Raw genomic sequence first — 17,707 nt, forward strand, 5'->3', positions numbered from 1 at the left:
AGAGAGAGCTGTACCACACCGAGTCCACCGAATGTCTGCCTCTTCACGCTGCCGATGAGCAATCCTCGCATTCCTATGTCTGCCAGTTGACACACTCAACGCGAAGGACCAGGCTTCCACCTCTGCGAGGATTCAGGAGTCCTACAGCGGGGCTGCGCGTTTTTTCAGGTGAGCCTCCCCCCCGACACCACCACCACCTCCTCCCTCTCCTCCTCCGGTGAGCGACGTCGCTGTGTTTGTCTGTGTATTTACGCGCTGTTCGTGATTAAGAAGAGGGGACGAGAACGGGCGTTTTTGTGCGCGTGTGTGTGTGTGTGTGTGTTGTTGTTGTTGCGGTAGCTGCTGGCCAAGGTGCTGAAACGAACAGTGGTGAGAAAAAAAAAACACACACAGCTGAAGACAGCAGCTCATGTTTGCATGCTATAGGCTATTTAGTGCTGCAGACTAAAAGGAAAAAAACCTCCCAAAGATGTCGTGTGGGTGTCGTAAAGAGGGGAAGGAGGAAGAAAGACTGATGAAGCTGTAACGTGCATGCGATATCTCGATATGCACGTTCTCACTATGGCTGCTCTCTACCCGAATCATTGCCTCTAAGCTGCATTGTGGAGTAGCCCACCTCCTCCAGGGACGGTGTGTTGTTTTTTTTTTTTTTTACTGCATTTACCCGTTGTCAGGGTCCGGGACTTCACCTCACCCTGTGTTGCCATTTGCAAAAAAATCTTTAGGATTGGATAGTGGGTGCCCGTGTAGGACGCGACAAACAAGTCAGATGTTCTCACTGTTGCACACATTGATTTTTTTTTGCTTGCACGATGAATCCATCTGAGGATAGGGTGAGTGATAGTCGTCCCCTACGTGGTGCCCAACATTACTGCTCCAAGTTGTGCCAGGCAGCCACACTTTGAGCCACAAAAAATAATGTCCTTGTCAAGACCTTGTGAAATGTGAAAACATGTAGTGGGAGCTCTTGCACATCCGCTCCATGTGGAAATGCCAAATGTGTGGAGACGTGAGCCAGGCTAACAAGTTATGTAAATTGTTCTCTTCTTGACAAGGTAAGGGGCAAGTCACGTTCAGGCTCCTTTGTTCCTCTGATGGACCGAAATATCTCTTCTGTCCACTACAGGGGCACCTGACATTTCCTGTGGCAGATTTACTTACTGGATCATGGCACAGACCAACAGCGGTGGGCAGGGGACCAACGGGGTAGCGGATGAGTCCCCCAACATGATAGTGTACAGAAAGGTAAGGCAGCTGCTATTTTTAGTCTGGACGTGTGTGTGTGTGTGTGTGTGTGTGTGTGTGTGCTTGTGAGCGTGTGTGCCTCCCTGGCATCAATTAACTTGATGATGAGCGGTGCAGTGGAAATTGATAACACTAATGGCAGGACGGTGTTCTCGCGCCATGGTTGATTTAGGGCTGTAATGCTACATCAGCTTGATGAGAAGATGACGAGAACATGCGATGTTTCCTCACACGACGTGCATGACATGAGAGCATGCTGAACTACAGAGGTGGGGTGGTCGCACGACTTGACTGGAGTCAGACTCGGTTCCCAAATTGGAGGACTTGGGACTTGCTTGACCAACACTTGGATTTGACTTTGTAATCAAGACTTGTGACCTGACACAGACTTTGGGTTGGGTACCAAACTCAGTAATTTTTAAGGGTACCAAGTACAGAAAGGAAGAGAGGGTGCAACCCCTCACCCCTGCAACAAGTTACAGTGAGTCAGAGTTTGTCATGCAAAATGCAACGCTGGCCCACGCAACTAATGTAAGCATTCCTGCAGCCATGGCAGTCGTTAATCGAGAGTTAAACCTCCATGAACGGCGAAACCCAGAGTGAGGCATCGACAACTTAATCGACATCCTCAGGTAATTAATTAGCCAGTGTGTATAAGTTGTTGTTGGAGGTACCTTGGCTGACAAATACTACAGTATACAAGCACTCTGTAGTGACAGGGACAACATAACAGGCAACAGCAACAATGATCAGATCCTGCAGGTGTTACACCCAATCTGGTGACTTAGTTGTTACACCTGATATTAATTTTTTGTAATTACAGAGAGAGTAAAGTACCAAAAAAAGTACCAGTACCTAATTCCAGGTACCAGCATCGGTAACGCATCGTGTTTTTCTTTTTGGAGATAATGAGAAGTTCTGGTTTTGAAACATGATTGAGTAATATCTAGTCCAGATCTTGCAGCCTACAAGGATGCTGCAGAGCAGCAGAGGCAGCTATCATGAAGGGGGCTAGTGCAAAAATAACAGAATTTGGATTCAAGGATTATGTCTTTGACGGTAGAAAGAAGAGAATAGCAGTATGCAAGGTCTCCTTCGACGGCACGACCACCACAACTTCCAACAAAGAAAGACACATGAATGTGTCTTTCGAGCTAACTCACTGGGTGTTCAGCTACAAGGCTAATGTTAAGTTTTTTTATGACTTCACATGCGTCTTCCTCCAATCTCTGCTTACCCACAACCACACACACACACATGGTGAGACACCCTGTCAAGCGTGCACTCATTTTCCCACTTAAACCATCAGCTTTTATTGCTAACATGTTGGAGGATGGATTTTTAACTGACTGACATTAATGAAAGCGAAAGGAAGCCAAAGGCTCTTTAACTGGTGCTCATTACGCAGCTACTGGTGTATTTCTTAATGGTTAAATTTGTTATTATAGAGTGGAGAGAGGGAGGGGAGTGAAGCGTCTCACCGCTGCGACACCTTAACTTAGTGCTGCTCCAAACATCAAACAGATTAGTGAAATAATAATCTGCAGTCGAGATAGCATTTGTTTTCTTTGAGGCTCGACGTCCAATTATAGTTTCTTCTTATTATAGAAAACTTTCACACCCCTAGAGTGAAATATAGATATGAGGCTATGTGCAGTGACTTGTGTGACTTCTCCTCGCACAGAAACAGAACAGTTTAAATGTAGAAATGTAAATGTATGAAACATCTGCCGCATCTCACCAGTGCAACAACAGCTGTACGTGCTTGAGCACGACATTGCCCGATGGGGAATGTAATGTTTTACTTCATTCTCAGATGCACCAATGAAGTGATCATTTTCTCATCTTACTTGTGGATGACTCAAGCGTTGAGTGAATTTCTTCATTTCATTTTCTCTTCACCCTTCAGCGAGTGCTCCCATTCCATCTGCGACAGCTTCTGCACACCAGGACGAGGATACGCTTAGCATGATATCATAGATTGACGGTATTTTATAGCACTCACAGCGTGTTAGGCGATATTACTGCCAGTATGGGATAAGATTTGCTGGAAGTGTCGCTATGCTTGTAGCAGAAAGGAGTGATTTCTATAGTCTAAGTCACAATTTTCAGGATCTTCCCGGAGCAAGACGTCAGGCTCATAAACTAGATGGTTCATAAAGTCAGCTGAATATTGAGGATAATGGAGATAGATGAATGTGACTTTTTTGCCGTTCCTTGTAAGTTTCATTCGTGGAGACGGTGGAGGAAATTGTGTCTCCCATTAAATTTTATTTAACAGTATCAAAATATGCTAAGGCATGAAAACTAGTTGCATCCTGTAAAAGGGCATCAAATATTGACTTGAGGTCTTTCAAGCTATTCAATTACATGCAATGTCTCTTCCTTTATCCTGCTATTGATCCATGAGTCCTACATCTTCGATCATGCAATGAAGGATCTGCACAGCCAAGTAAGCAAATAAGTAGTCGAGCCCTCGTGTTCATCTTTGTTGATTTTACCTTCATCAACCAGACTTTAATGCTGTCTTTTACTTCTTTAAAATTAAGAGGCAAGACAGACGTAAGGAGCCGTTTGTTTTCCGGTGTTTGGTCGATTAATATCTCAATCCGCGCTAGACTGCAAGTGTCGAGTCGGCGTCGCACTGATTTTATTTCTTACAATAAAGTGTATTGTTAAAACGAAATGAAATATCCTGCCTCCATGACGTTGGTATCTTCTTTGCCAAGTGTTTGATAACCATGTTTGAGGGATCATTACAAAAAACGTGTGTTTATGTATACAGTATATTCTGTGTATATAAGAATATCAGCCGATATATCAACAGCGAAATGCTTTAACTCCCAAATATTGGTTTCAGAATCAGCCTCAAAAATCAAGGTCGGCTGTAGTAGTCACTATTTTAGAAAGCTTGCTTCTTGCAAAGAACAAGGTCAGACGATAACAAGAAAATAACGATAGTATCATAAAGGTTTAATAATTAAAATGATAAATAAAACCCTCAAATACATAGTAATTGCAGTCAAGTTTGAAAAAACCAGTAGCAAACGTTGCAAAATGTAGATTAATATCATATTCAGGGCCTTTAAATTGGGCATCAACCTCACGTTACATGTGAAAGCGTCAAAAAAATAGACTTGAAGTATAAATAAACGTTTCTGCCTGTAAGACACAGCTGAGATGCACCAAGCCTTTAAAAACAGATGAAAGGTGCGAGAAGCGATTCCAGGGAAAGATCATTCCTCGGTTGTCAGAGACTTTGGGTACGCTTAAGCAGAATAATCACACATATCGAAGGAAAACTGCACACTGCACAGAAAGTTTGGCCGCTCGATGCTTTGAAATACGCAGACGAGACGGTTGCGTCAGCGTCGCGCGTACACTCCGGTCACGCCAGTGCGTCGGCAACGTGACGCTTGCGGTCTAGACGCGGCTTTAGTCATGAAGCTTTCATACATCATCCAATGCTTCACTTCTCACCACTTGACCACACGTGGCCGCGGCTTGGCTCTGTGTACTGACTGACCTAGATACACTGCAGAATGAAAGAACATAGTGAAGGCAGCAGAGATGACATTGTGTTTCGTGAGTGGGTTTAACTTAAACTGCAAATGGAAGAGCGCTGTCTGTAGACATGTTGCTACGGCCGGGCTGAACAGGTGCCCCAAACGCTTTTCAGATGGAGATGACTTGGCAGAGGTGTTGCAACCCACACTGAGTGAGCCGCACTTAGATGAGGTGAATTCTCAAGTGGGAAACATGCTTTTATGTCCTGTTTTGCTGCTCAGACCTCTTGTACATCAATATTGTAAGAACACAGTGGAAACGCTAAAGTTGATATTAAGCAACGGGGCACTATCTACTCGATAGTTGACAATCTGCTCGTGGTGTATCGTAGTGGAAGGATTATGTAACGTGAGCAGAGGGAGTTTTATGGTTGAGGACAGCAGAAAGTGGTTTGATAGTCTTTCCGCTGGGAGAACAACTATATCCTTTCACTCCCTCAATCATTCTTTTCTCTGTGGGCCGTCCAACCCTCCACTCCTGTCATTAACGTCTAATGAAAATGGATGGGTGGGCCGAGGTGTTGACCCGCTGCGCGCAGAGACGTCCTCAAGAGCGCATGCACACAAGCGCCTCGCTTGAATTGAATGCATACATAGATGTATTGAAAATGTAAACAATACAGCAGCACACACGCACGGCGTCTGAAACAGATGATTGACGGATTTATCGACAGCCGTTTCTGGTGACCGTGAAAATCTAATCGCTCGCTTTCTGAATCCAAGGAAGATGCTAACGAGTAATATGTCAGGACTCGTCTGGTTTATCAAGAAATGCCAATAAAATGTTCAGCGGAATAATTCAGTTGAAATGCACCACGTGTCTGAGGGTCTACATCACTATTTAGCATATAAAAGCCTCTGTGATGTTACGCCGCTCTAACGTTAACCATGTCGGGCTTATATCATCAAATGTACCAGATTGTGCTGTATGTGTGTGTGTTTTTTTTTCTTTTCGCTCCTGCTCACATGTGTGCACCATGAATAATGCTGTGATGCATGTGTGAGCATGTGTGTGTGCTGTATGTAGGGCGAACGCTGCTAAGAGAGAGTCCTGAATATTTTATGCGAGCCTAAAACAGCTCTGGCGAAGTTCATAGCCACTCAGCATGAGGAGGGAACATCTTCTCTCACCAGCCAGCGCTTTGTGTGCGTGTGTGTGTTTGTGTTCTTGTATTTATGCGTCTGTGTGTGAGAGCTTGTATAATTATATTAGTGGCGATAAAGAGGACAGTAAACACACAGTAACATATATTAAAACGATGGAAAAATACAGTAAAATATCATCGTTTTCTATACATTTATCATATTCAATCTCCCAACTCGACACCCACCTTTCACCTATTCTCATATATTTGACACATTTTCCCACACAGCTTTTTATCTTTTCTCCGTAACAATTTTTCTGTTGCAGAAACGACAAAGTGAGATATTTTTTTTGATGGGAAAATATCGTCTCTAACCACATGAAATAGACAGAGCTTTTCATACCGTGCAACAGAAATAATCATCTCAAACAGTTATTTGGCTTGAATGGAATAATTTCAAATAATGACAAAATTCCACTTGCAGCTCGACATCTCAGAGGATTTTTTGGAGTTGACAGTTAATGTCACTTGATAATAGGAGATTTTAATGGCTAGGGTTTTTTTTTTTGTGGTTTCTGGGAAAATATCATTTTAAGGACTCCATACGAGATAAAAAAAAGTTGTTATGATCACATTTTTGGCAGTATACTGTAACTACCGGAGTCTGATCTTCCTCTGTGGTAAAGTATCTGACAGCTGAAGCACCGGCCCACTCTTATTTACATCTGAACTGCCGACGGGCATCCAGTAATTGTTCTTCCAGCAGCCAGTTTGGCTTCTGTCTCTGTGAATGGCCATAAATCCTATACTGTATGTTTATTTTATGTTCTGCTGCTTCCTACTGAGCACATGCAACATTTTTTTTCACATTGTTATCTTCAGTCGATACCAGAGAGCACTGTTTTACATTCTGGTGCTTACGTAAATGTCAATACTGTGTATCTTTGAAGTAATTGGTCCCCGGTGAAACTTAGTTCTTTTCTGGTGATGACAGTGATTCAAAGAAAGTACGAGTCTGTGGTTTTTACTGTTCTTGCACCTTTCAAAACAAACTAACCATGGGTGTTATGGCCAAACAATGTCAGATTGACCCTGATAACTAGCGTGGAATACAGACTTTTTTTTATATGCTTCAAATTATCACCATCCAACATAGTCATGCAATTAATTTCACATCATATGACCAAATAATACATCCCAGCTGACCATAAGGAAATGGTGTCGCTTCGGCAAGTGTGAACCCTCAGCAGTGCAGCCACCTCGCATATCTAAACAAAACAGAGGACGGAGCCTCTATTTCACTACACGAGGTTACAGACGCCATTATGCTTTTTATTTTACGACACTTTTACACTTGGAAATGTCCTGTCCTCCACAAGTACATCCTACTCCCCATTGGTGTCATGCTCACAGATGAGCGGTCTTGAACAGCGGTCCCTCCACTGCCATCCCCTCCACCTCCTGATATGAAAGTCAGGTCATAGATAGGTTATGTGTACTTGATATGATACATTTCGTAGAAAGGTCAATATGGTACTTAGCCTATGACATGTAAAAATGTGATCAGTGGTTTGCAGAAACTTTAGCTGGCAACATTTAATCCTGGCGACTGGGATGAGTCACAGATAAATTGATTGTCATGGCAATAATATGATATTATATAATATTAATATATATATATATATTTCCTGAGAGGGCCCGACTGGACCATTATTGGACGTGGAAACAATCATCCTGTCTCACGACACGTCATTGACTGTTTCCTGGGATTACATTTCACATTTAGGGAAATTGGCAAGCACCAATTTGCCAAATTAGCTTTTGCATATAACATAAAACAGGGAAATACCACCTGAGAATAATAACGGTGAAGTCGTAAAGATCGTTAACAGTTTTTCAGCAGCTTCCCTTCTTACAATGTTAGCGTTCTGTCTGTGTTTTCAGCTGCGGGGAACTCTGTCCTTCACACTTTTGAAAAGGTGTTGATAAAGCACTGTGAGATCTGAACCATTTCCTCCTAGTGCGACTCAGTAATGAAGTAATGAACAAACAGAAATAACAAACAGGGCAAAGGTATTAGTGCGTGCTATTGATTTGTCAATTGATTAAGTGGTTGTGTACAAGAGATCACTTTGCAGGAACAGGACTGTCCCTCTCCAATGCATCGCTACAACACAGCAGTAATACAGTATTGTTAGATGATGCAGAACTGCAGCCATTATTAATAAACTGCCTTCGGTTTAGGATACAACAAATTCAGCAGAGATCTCCTCATTTGAAAGCGTTTTTCAATCTAGGCCTAATCTGCATTTGTTAAACCTACCCTATATCAGCCTGCCCTGCTATCAATACAATTTCCCAACCATCCTACATTGTTCATGAGTCATAAAGCGGAGGGACCTGAATACATTTTCAGCTTTTTCTCAGTTAAGAGCCAGATTGAAGGGTTCTTGTACTGCCTGTCTCCCTCAATCTGCAATCAGAAGATCAGGAAGAACGGGGAGAAAGAGGGAGAGAGGAGGGTGAGGTGGGACGATCTATAATTGCCAGATCAGAGAGAAATCTTTGTGTGTGAAGTAGGGCTCTTTGTATGTCAGCTTGCCAGCCAGGCGATTTCTCTTCCTGTGTATGGAAACATGCATGTTTTTTTTTTTTTTTGCACACACTGTTGAGGGGAAAGTGTGGGTGTTTGGCAGACACCGTCAGATGGAAAATTGGCATTTATGGCTTTGTGCGTTTCAAACTAATCCATTTTTGCTTGTATTTGCTGACATCAATACCTCAACGCCAATTAGAGGGGCTGGCTTTAGTGACACGTGCTACAGTCGACGGTGCAGTTCTGGTATATGTCATCATACTACTGGGGACCAAGATAATCCAGTGCTATGATACATTCCAGAAATACCACGAGTGTCTACAGGCTTTCTCAAGAAAAGCAATTTTGTACAATGCATTCAGTTTATGTAAGTAGTTCATTCTCCTCAGTCCCACTTTTGTTTTTTTTGAGAGACTGAATAAACGGGAACACAGAGAACACATAACAATAATACAATTTATTAATACAGAATTTTTCAAAACAAAGTTATGAAGTGCTCTGCATGGTTGCACCAGGGTTGAGGAAAATGATATCTTGCAATTAAAATAATACAGAAATAGAATGGAATAAATCAAGGCTCTCTGTGATTTATTTGTCATTATGCAACACAGGGTTGCATTACAAAATGTAAGTTTGTAAACTCCTTCTGGCATTTTTTGAATTGGCATCGCAGTGTATGTCAATAGCAGCAAGATGGTGATGATAACATGGTTGGCATTTTCATATTAAAAGTGCAACATCTGGGAAACACTGTCCGTCCACTTTGACTGTATGTGAGCACCAAGCATCCACCTCTTCTCGTCCAGCTGTAGTCCTGCGCTCTGTCGGCTCTCAACATGGTCCACTCATCTAGTGCAACAGCTCGATCCCAGATGGGGTAGAGACTTTCGTCTCAACAGAGATGTTGGAACAACAAGCTCTGATTTCCCGTTGCTTGACTTGCATTTTCCTGATCAGACATTAGCCAGGAGCATCTTGGATCTCTTCCCTCTTTTCCCTTGGGTCAGGTTGGATGGTTGAAAGATGCCATGGGCAGTGAAAGTCTGCTGCTCTTAACTGAAAACCATTTCTTCTCCGATGCTGACTAATGTATTTCTACTATAGGCAATATGTGTTTCCACAATAAAGCTGAATAAAAAATGTAGTGACAATTTGAAGGAGGTACCGGCTACAGCATCTGCATGCGCCGCCGTTGCCATAGCAAAACAAAATGATGATGATGAATAGTGGTAAAATTTCAATAAGACATGTCTGTAATTAAACAGTGTGCTAGAATTAATCTTAATAAAGTATTTTCTTTATAAATACACCTTTTGAGAAGTGATTTAAAAGATTGTACCGATTCATCACAACTCAGATCAGACTCAGTAAAGCCAGCAGAGCCCAACCTGAGGATCTGAGGCTGTGCTCAGGGGAGCAGGAATTCGGCATTATAGCATCAGAGCTGAACTGGGAAGTGCTTTACAGATGATCTGTAAGACCAGTTCTAAAACGGACTGGTTGGTAACCACTGAAGAGAAGCTGAAACAGGGCTGATATGATATTGTCCTCTAGTATTTTAAAACGCAGTAGGTGGTACTATCAAAGGCAAGTTATGCCTGTTACATAGTACTCATAAGTTTCTCCTTCTATGATAGCTAAGCAAGCCTAAAGAGCCATTAAGTGAAACACTGTAATGCTACCTTAGATTATCTTTGGGGTTTTTTTTCCAATCAGAAAAAACATTAAAACCATTTTATGAAAATCCTCCAACTTGGCGTCCCCTGTGGCAATATCAAAAACGTCACACACATGACAAGGTTTTTATGTTATCCCTGTGAGAAATATGTTTATTCATGTTGTTGTCGGTTGTTAGATAAGAGGAGAAATGCCAGGCTTGTATGTGTCTGCTCTGCCTATATCAGCACCTCTAACGCCTGCTAATTAACATGTTATACATGTTTTTGCAGATTGAACAAATGAGGTATAGTGAATTAATTAGTGAGCTTTAGAGATGCTGGTAGGCAGATTTCATTCCCCCCAGTATCTGCTCCTTATGCTAATGCTAGGCTAACCAGCTGCTCTCTGAAGCTTCGTATTTAATGAACAGATATATGAGAGGGGTATATATCTTTTTTTTTATCTAACTCTCTGCAAGAAAGCAAGTGAGATATTTCTAAAATGGTACGAACTATTCCTGTGAAGTTCAATTAGGCTGAATGATGGTTCTGATCTCGGTTAAACTTGACATTTACTCATCGCAGACGGGGATCTCCAATCTCAAACTCAAACACTTTATTTGGCCGCTGAACTCAAAATGGCAGAGTACTTCCTGCAGTTTAACTGGATGCTTCCACCGAGCTTAAATCATGAACATTAGCTGCATATGGACACGGCTGTAGGAGATAAATGATGCATGGCAAAAACTGGTTTGGTGCACGGTTCACCGACTACCACGGACAAAAAGATGTAATAGTGGACTTCACTGGGTGACAGTTCGGGCTGCTCTGTGAAGACAGTGAAAAGATATTTAGGCCTGTCTTGCTCTAAGCTCTTTCCTCTGTGTATGTCTGCCACAGCTGGAGTCTTTAGTGCTGTCTGTTAGGGTTATATAAGGGTCTGAGGAAGCCTGGGCATTAAGATAGAGAGGCTGACTCAGGCCTCGCTTCTGTCTGGTCATTTAATTCCAGCTCAACATTTAGCACTAGATTACAGGAGAACCCCTGCCAGAGTTGTGAATGAATCCTCTGCCATCTCCAGTGTGATGGTCTTAATGTGGACAGAGATGCTCAGTTAGGACTGCAGAGAAAAGGAGAAAACGAGAGGATGTAGAGACGCAGGATGACAGTTTTATCTGCATTTCTTCTTCTGTATTCAGCACACACTGGGTTATGTTTCTGTGCATCTGTCCGAAACATCCCTGTGTCCTTGTTCTCTCGTTGTTTATATCTCTGCCCTTCCTCTCCTGACCCCCCATCTCTGCATACACCATCTGCATCGCAACTGTGTCCATGCAGTCTGCACTTCTAACGCTCTCCCCTGTTGTGTCTGGTGACGGCCCGTCCCTTCCCACACTCCGTCTATAAAGTATAAATTCCTGTTTGCCTGCTTGTCTGTACGCCTTGATTAGTTAGACAGTTAGACGTTGTCTCTGTTTATTGTAGAAACTCTGCATTCTGTTTGCTTCACATTTTGCTTTTCGTATACTTTAAGACAGGCCTACAGCATTGTAGTGTGTAGGATTTCAACTCAGTAATATCAATAAATGTTGGCAGTGTACGTTTCTGCAAACCACAGATATGTTTGAATGGGACAATGCTGTGCCCAGGCTCTGGACAGGTTTAGGCACAAAAAACAGGTGGTTAGGCTGAGGAAAATATCTTGTTTTGGCTTAAGATACCTGATTTTCCCGACGTATTCTCAAAAATATCTGTTCTTTGTTGCAACAGCACAGCGTGAAATTGTCCTGAGGTCTGCTTATATATGGTGTCAGGCTTACAAATATTACTATAGGAGCAATAGTACCCCATTAGCAATACTTCTCTAAGTGACCCTCTTGTTGTATAAGGAGCGATCAAAGTCCGATTCGGGGGTGGTTGAATGGGTTATGGGTCCCGTTTGTGACAGTCAAGAGTGATTTGTTTGTAAGTTGTGTTACATATGTTAACCTGACCTAACTGATCTAACCAAACCATGACCGTTTGATGTTAATAACGGTCCAATAGTCATAATATGTGAGCTATTTGTCAGCAAGCTATTCTGAAAGTGTAACCAGACGTTGCATATTACATATTATTGCTAACTTGCCCGCAGAGCCCTTCACATGAAAAACTGACACTAGAGCGATAGGAAGAGTGTCATAGTTTGAAGCTTAAGACCACTGACCAAGTCTCGAACTGGGGTCACTGGCTTGGCAGCCGTCTCTCTGACACTGTAAACTTTAAAAAGTTGATTTTGCTTTAAAAAAGTTTTAATTTGCACAATTCAGAATTATTACTCTACTTGGTAATTTTGAGGGAATCGGTTTTCTTCGATTTCAGTCTTTGGCAGATTTTTTACAGTGTAGCTGTAGCTGTAAAGTGAACAGGATGTGTTGTAGAAATGGCATTATAGAATGACACATACAAAATTTGACTGTATCCGTGGTTTGCATAAACGTGCCAACATTTTATTCTGGCGACTGGGCTGAGGAGTGCAACTAACTAAATACTCATCTGACCTTCCCCTACAGTGGCTGCTAAAACTGAGAAAAACTCAAAAAAACAACCCTCTCTAGAGCCAGCGTTTGGTTTGTCCATTCTGGGCTACTGTAGAAACATGGTGGAGCAAAATGGCTGATCCATGGAAGAGGACCTGCTCACTCTGTAGATATAGTATGAAGAGGACAATGATTATCATTTCCAGGTGATTATACACTAATGAAAACATAACTTTGAATATTGTATTCCATTACTGCCAATAAAGCCCCTTAAATCTACAAGATCTGTAAACACTGTGATCTGTATCTGTGTTGGCCTTTTTCCTAAAATCTACTAAGGAAACATTTTTTGGTTGTGAAAATTTTAGCAAATTAGAAAACTGATTCATTATGTGAAACATGAACTCCGATGACACCTAATTTCTCTTGGTCGCAAAAAAAAGAAGAACCTTCTGAAGTCTGTCATTACAACGGCTGAAGCATTCTGGCGAAGATAAATAAAATGATCGGAGGGACGCCGTTCTCCAAAACAAGCACTGTATATTTCATCGCAGCCTCTAATCATCGCCAAAGCCACAATCATATTTGCACGTCAAGAGCCTTCAAAAGTAAATAGAAATAAGAAGCCTTTTTATCTTCTCCGCAGAGCATTTGAGTATTTCATGCATTACCTCCCTGCTTTGCAGTGGCAGCACGAAGCGAGAATGTGGTTTGTCTGCAAAAAAAAACCCCCTTTACTCTTCTCTGTCTCGCTGTCACTGTCTAGACTTACGAAAACATATCTCTCAGTCCCACGACTTTTTCCTCCCAGTTTCCCTCTCGCTCTAGTGTTCACTCTTTGCCCTCTCCCACTCCCCACCTCCCCCTCTTGTGCTACCCTCCCGCTCTCTGCCCTCTTTTGTTCGGTTTCAGCTCTTTGATGTTTCTCATGCACTCGCAATATCACACTAACTTTCTCTCTTTGTCTCGCTCGCCCTGGCACACATGTGCACTCGGCTCTCTTTGTACCCCTCCCTCCTTACCGAGCGAAGCATCCATCCACCTCTGTCTCTCCGTCCCCTCCTCTCACATCCCTCGCCTCTCTTTGAAGTCATCAGAGCCCTAGTCAGAGCTCATGCCACTCCAGTCAGCTTTTATCCTCACACAGAGAAGAAAAAAAAGAGAGGAGAGGAATGTATTTAGACCCTGCCGGAGCGCAGTCATCTCTCCTCCTGTGTGAAATGATTCACTCGTGACTCATAGCTTTATTGGGATCTCTCTCTAAACAAACAACCAGTGGATGTGGCATTTTCCATCCAAATTGACTGGAACTGTAACTGAGAGTGCTGGCCTGATTGTCCCCCCGCAGCTCGGTGCCACTTCAACAATGAGGAGTCGGTCTCCCAGAAGCAATCATGTCTCAGTGATTAGCCCGCCATAACTGCACAAATCCAATACCAGCGAAATAATAAAAGTCAAACAGCAATTGTTCCAAAGGGTACATTTTCATATGTTCGAGACATACATTTTCATTTGCCAAACAGACGGAGACACACCTTTGTCTCGAATCAGGCGCTTCTCAACTCCTTATTGAGGCAGAAAGACACACAGATGGAGACACACTCCCAGCTTGCAGGTTGCACTGTGCTGAGCAGCTTCCACCTGCAGCCTACTGAGGCTCACAGCTTCACACCATTAGTTCAGCTTAGCAAGCACAGCCATCCACAGTGCAGCCTAGTCTATAAACCTCAGGCGCCATCTTGACTCAACCTGCTGCTGCTTCCCTCTGTGCCTTTCACTGCTAAAATGTGGCAAAAGAACGATTTCCAGCCGTAAACAAAATACATGCAGGTGCGCTGTGAATTTCTTAAGTAGCTTGACTATATGCGTAATTGTCCTCACAGCAAACACAAGTGTTTTAGCAACCTATCCTAATAATGTTTAAGCCAGCCAAACTTTAAATGACATCCTTAAATTCTTCTGTCATATAGGTAACATGAAAGTTTTATGTTATATTTAAAAACAGAGAGGTACGGTGTAGCGAGACAGCCTGTATTATTTCCATTCATTTTAATATTCAAAGGTGCACTTGAAAGAATTACAGCAGCTATAAAATATGAGGAGGTTAATTAGGATCTGTGTGGAGGAAAGTTGGCCTCATTAGATGCATTCAAAGTCTGTCTTTCTTGTCCAGACAGCTATGTAAACAAGATGATTAATTGGAGCTATTCTAATACAGTTGGCACTGAAAATGCATACCAATATACAGTTTTCTTTAAAATAGATGTTATGATAAGAGCTGTTTTTAGCCATACTAGCTCTATGAATGGCGTTGTCGGTCGAACCACCACGTTGAATCAGACCGAAATATCTCAAGAACTTTTGGATGGATTGCCATGACATTTTGTACGGACGTTCATGTTCCCATGAGGATGGACTGCAGGCCAAAATTTATGTCCTAAATACTTTGGTTTGTGACCAAATAACTGCAGAACTAATGACATTCTCATGAGCCTCAGCTGTGCTTTGTGTTAAGTGATGATCAAATGATAGCATGATACCTAACTAAACCAAGATGGAAAATATTATGCCTGCTAGCATGCTGACGGTAGCATTTAGCTCAAAGCCGCATCACAGAGCTGCTAGCATGACTGCTGACTCTAAGTTGAAATCATTCACCACTCCATTTCACTCTGCTATAGTGGATTCATTTGCGCACTCAGAATTCAGACTCTAAAATAAAATGACGGACAGTAAATACACTAGATAGTAAATGGGCGCTATATGTAGAAATTAGTCACATGCAGAATTCAACAAATTGGAGGCAGCAAATCACCAGAAAGTCGTTGGAAACAAGGAAATGAACATTCCTTCTCATAGTTATTTCTTTCTGTCAACAAAATGTTAACTTAGCAAACACATGTCAGCAACAATATATATTGAGCTAATGCTAAATGCTAGCATTAACAGTTGTTTACTTACCAGTCTAGAAGAAAACGTTGGGATTTCAGCATCAAACTTCATCCCCCTTGTGGCAGTGGAAAGCAGCACCAATGCTAACTCTTGCTGTGCTTCTTTTTTTTATTATTTCTCTTCCTTGGCGTCGAATGTGGTTCATTGTGGGAATACGCCCATGGGACAGGGCTTCTTCTTCATCCTTTCATGTTGGGCTGAGGGCAGAGTGAGTGCTACAGTGTCCGACTGTCGCCTCTTGAGGTACAAAGTGCTTTTACGAGACAGGATGGGCCAGGGCTAGCTGGTTAGCATGCTAACCTCAGTAGATATCTCTGCAACACACCGCGTAAAACTCTTGGACGTTATGTCGAAACTGTGATTTCTTCACTCTTGGTTGATAATTTGAATTGAACTAAAATTCTTACATATACAATGCTCCTTTAAAGTTTATTTTACAATAATGCAATACATGCTTTTTTTCACCTGTAGCCTCATACGGTCTAAAATAAAACAGCTGTCCCACTACTTTAATTAAAAATTCCTTATCTCGGTAACCATTGTTTTAATCTGTAATATTGGTTCTCAGACACTGACCCGTAGTCACACAGTCTGTTTGCTAATTGAGTGATGGCATTCCTGCGGACAATACTGTCTATTGCGTTTGTGCTTTCTCCTGCCGTCCGTTTTGTTTCTGCCGTGGTGGCTGGTGGCTGTTCTGTTGGCATTCCCATGACAACCACACCAGCAGTCTGTCAAATGCTATTATCTCAAACACTTCAACAATGTGTCCAGCACACCCTTAGCTAGCAAGCTGACAGAACATGAGTGTGTCTGTGTGTGTGTGTGTGTGTGCGCTCCAGTATGTCTGTGCTAGTCCATGCGTATGAGTGAGCAAACATTCACACGCTTTAAAGAGGGCTGCTCAGTCCACGGGAGCCTGCAGTGCACCAACACCTTTCACTTATATCTACATGAAGGGGTGAAACACGGTGAATTTATTCAAGAGCTGCGCTGAATCATAATTTATACTTTACCTGACCACTTCCATTTTGTGCTGCTTGATACTATAACTTCACATTTCAGTTTCCTACATAAAGAAAAATGTGCGGTTCTTCAGCGGTTCTTTAGCTTTTTTTTTGTTGTGCAATATAAAGCAGCACTTCCACCACTTAAGAACCTCTTAAGCCCATGTTTAAGAACTGGTTTTGCTTTTTCCACGGGCGTGAGAGCCACAGTAGAGTTACATCACTCAGTCGCTGTATATGTTTCCAGTTTCTACCATGGAGGACTACAGTGACTCTTTACAAGTGTTGCTCCTGGCTTTGCATGCCTAGATTGGCATCCAAACATGACTGGTCCTCAGACAAACGTTGCTTCAGTTGGGGAAATATTTAAAATCTTTTGTTTATTCTACCATTGATAAGACAGAACATGCTACACTCGCTCTGTTTTAAAAGAAATGGTTGTCATAAGTGGTTTTAGTTGGTCCTTGGTCATGATACCCCTGCCTCCAGCCCCTGATGTTAGCAGTTCTTCGTTCTAGACCAGCAAAGTCTTTGTGTCACTGGCACCGAACCAGTACCTGAACCGCCTTGGTCTAAGAGGGGTGAGAAGTTCTCCACTGGTTCTTCTTGTCTCGTTCTCACCCTCCCTTGGTCTTGATCTTGACTTGGTCTCATCCCCTCAAAGTCTTGTTCTTGTCTCGGCCTCGATACACTCAGATTCTGCACGATAATAGTTGATTGTTAAGTTTCATTCACAAATGTTCAAATACCTCCAACCTTGGAATGAGACTCAACAATCAGCTATTTTTCTCCAGAAGCGCTCACTCCACCTTCAAAACCACAAAAGATCAGCAGCAGTAAGATTTCCAGCCCGTGTTAAATTACTCTTTTAACACATTTTCCTCATAATACTAATGTGCCTTTCCTTAAGACGTGTTTTTACTCCTTAATAAAATGTTTTATGCCGTTTTTTTAAAGGATCAGATTTCTTTTTCCACCACTGATAATTAGAACATACCGTATATCAGATTCTCCATCTCGTCTCTGCCAGCGACTGCACAGTGTTAACAGTGTTTCTCATCTCCCAATAAAGCCCCGCC

General features: G+C 42.3%; 1 protein-coding gene across 4 annotated transcripts in view; it reads left to right on the forward strand.

Moving 5' to 3' along the window:
• Positions 1–17,707, forward strand: part of rgs7a (regulator of G protein signaling 7a) — a 60,994-nt gene continuing 43,287 nt past the window's right edge. For 2 of the 4 annotated variants that reach the window (XM_084375617.1, XM_084375616.1), the window contains exons 1-2: positions 1–168; positions 1,127–1,245. In XM_084375617.1, the coding sequence (XP_084231743.1) occupies positions 1,168–1,245 (78 nt within the window). In that variant the 5' untranslated portion in view covers positions 1–168; positions 1,127–1,167. Of the gene's footprint in view, positions 218–611; positions 631–1,126; positions 1,246–17,707 lie in introns of those variants that run through there. The other 2 variants (XM_084375618.1, XM_084375619.1) reach the window with 2 other exon arrangements.

Source organism: Pagrus pagrus, assembly GCF_965226575.1.
Source record: "Pagrus pagrus genome assembly, chromosome: 15".
In the NCBI taxonomy this organism is placed as follows: domain Eukaryota; kingdom Metazoa; phylum Chordata; class Actinopteri; order Spariformes; family Sparidae; genus Pagrus; species Pagrus pagrus.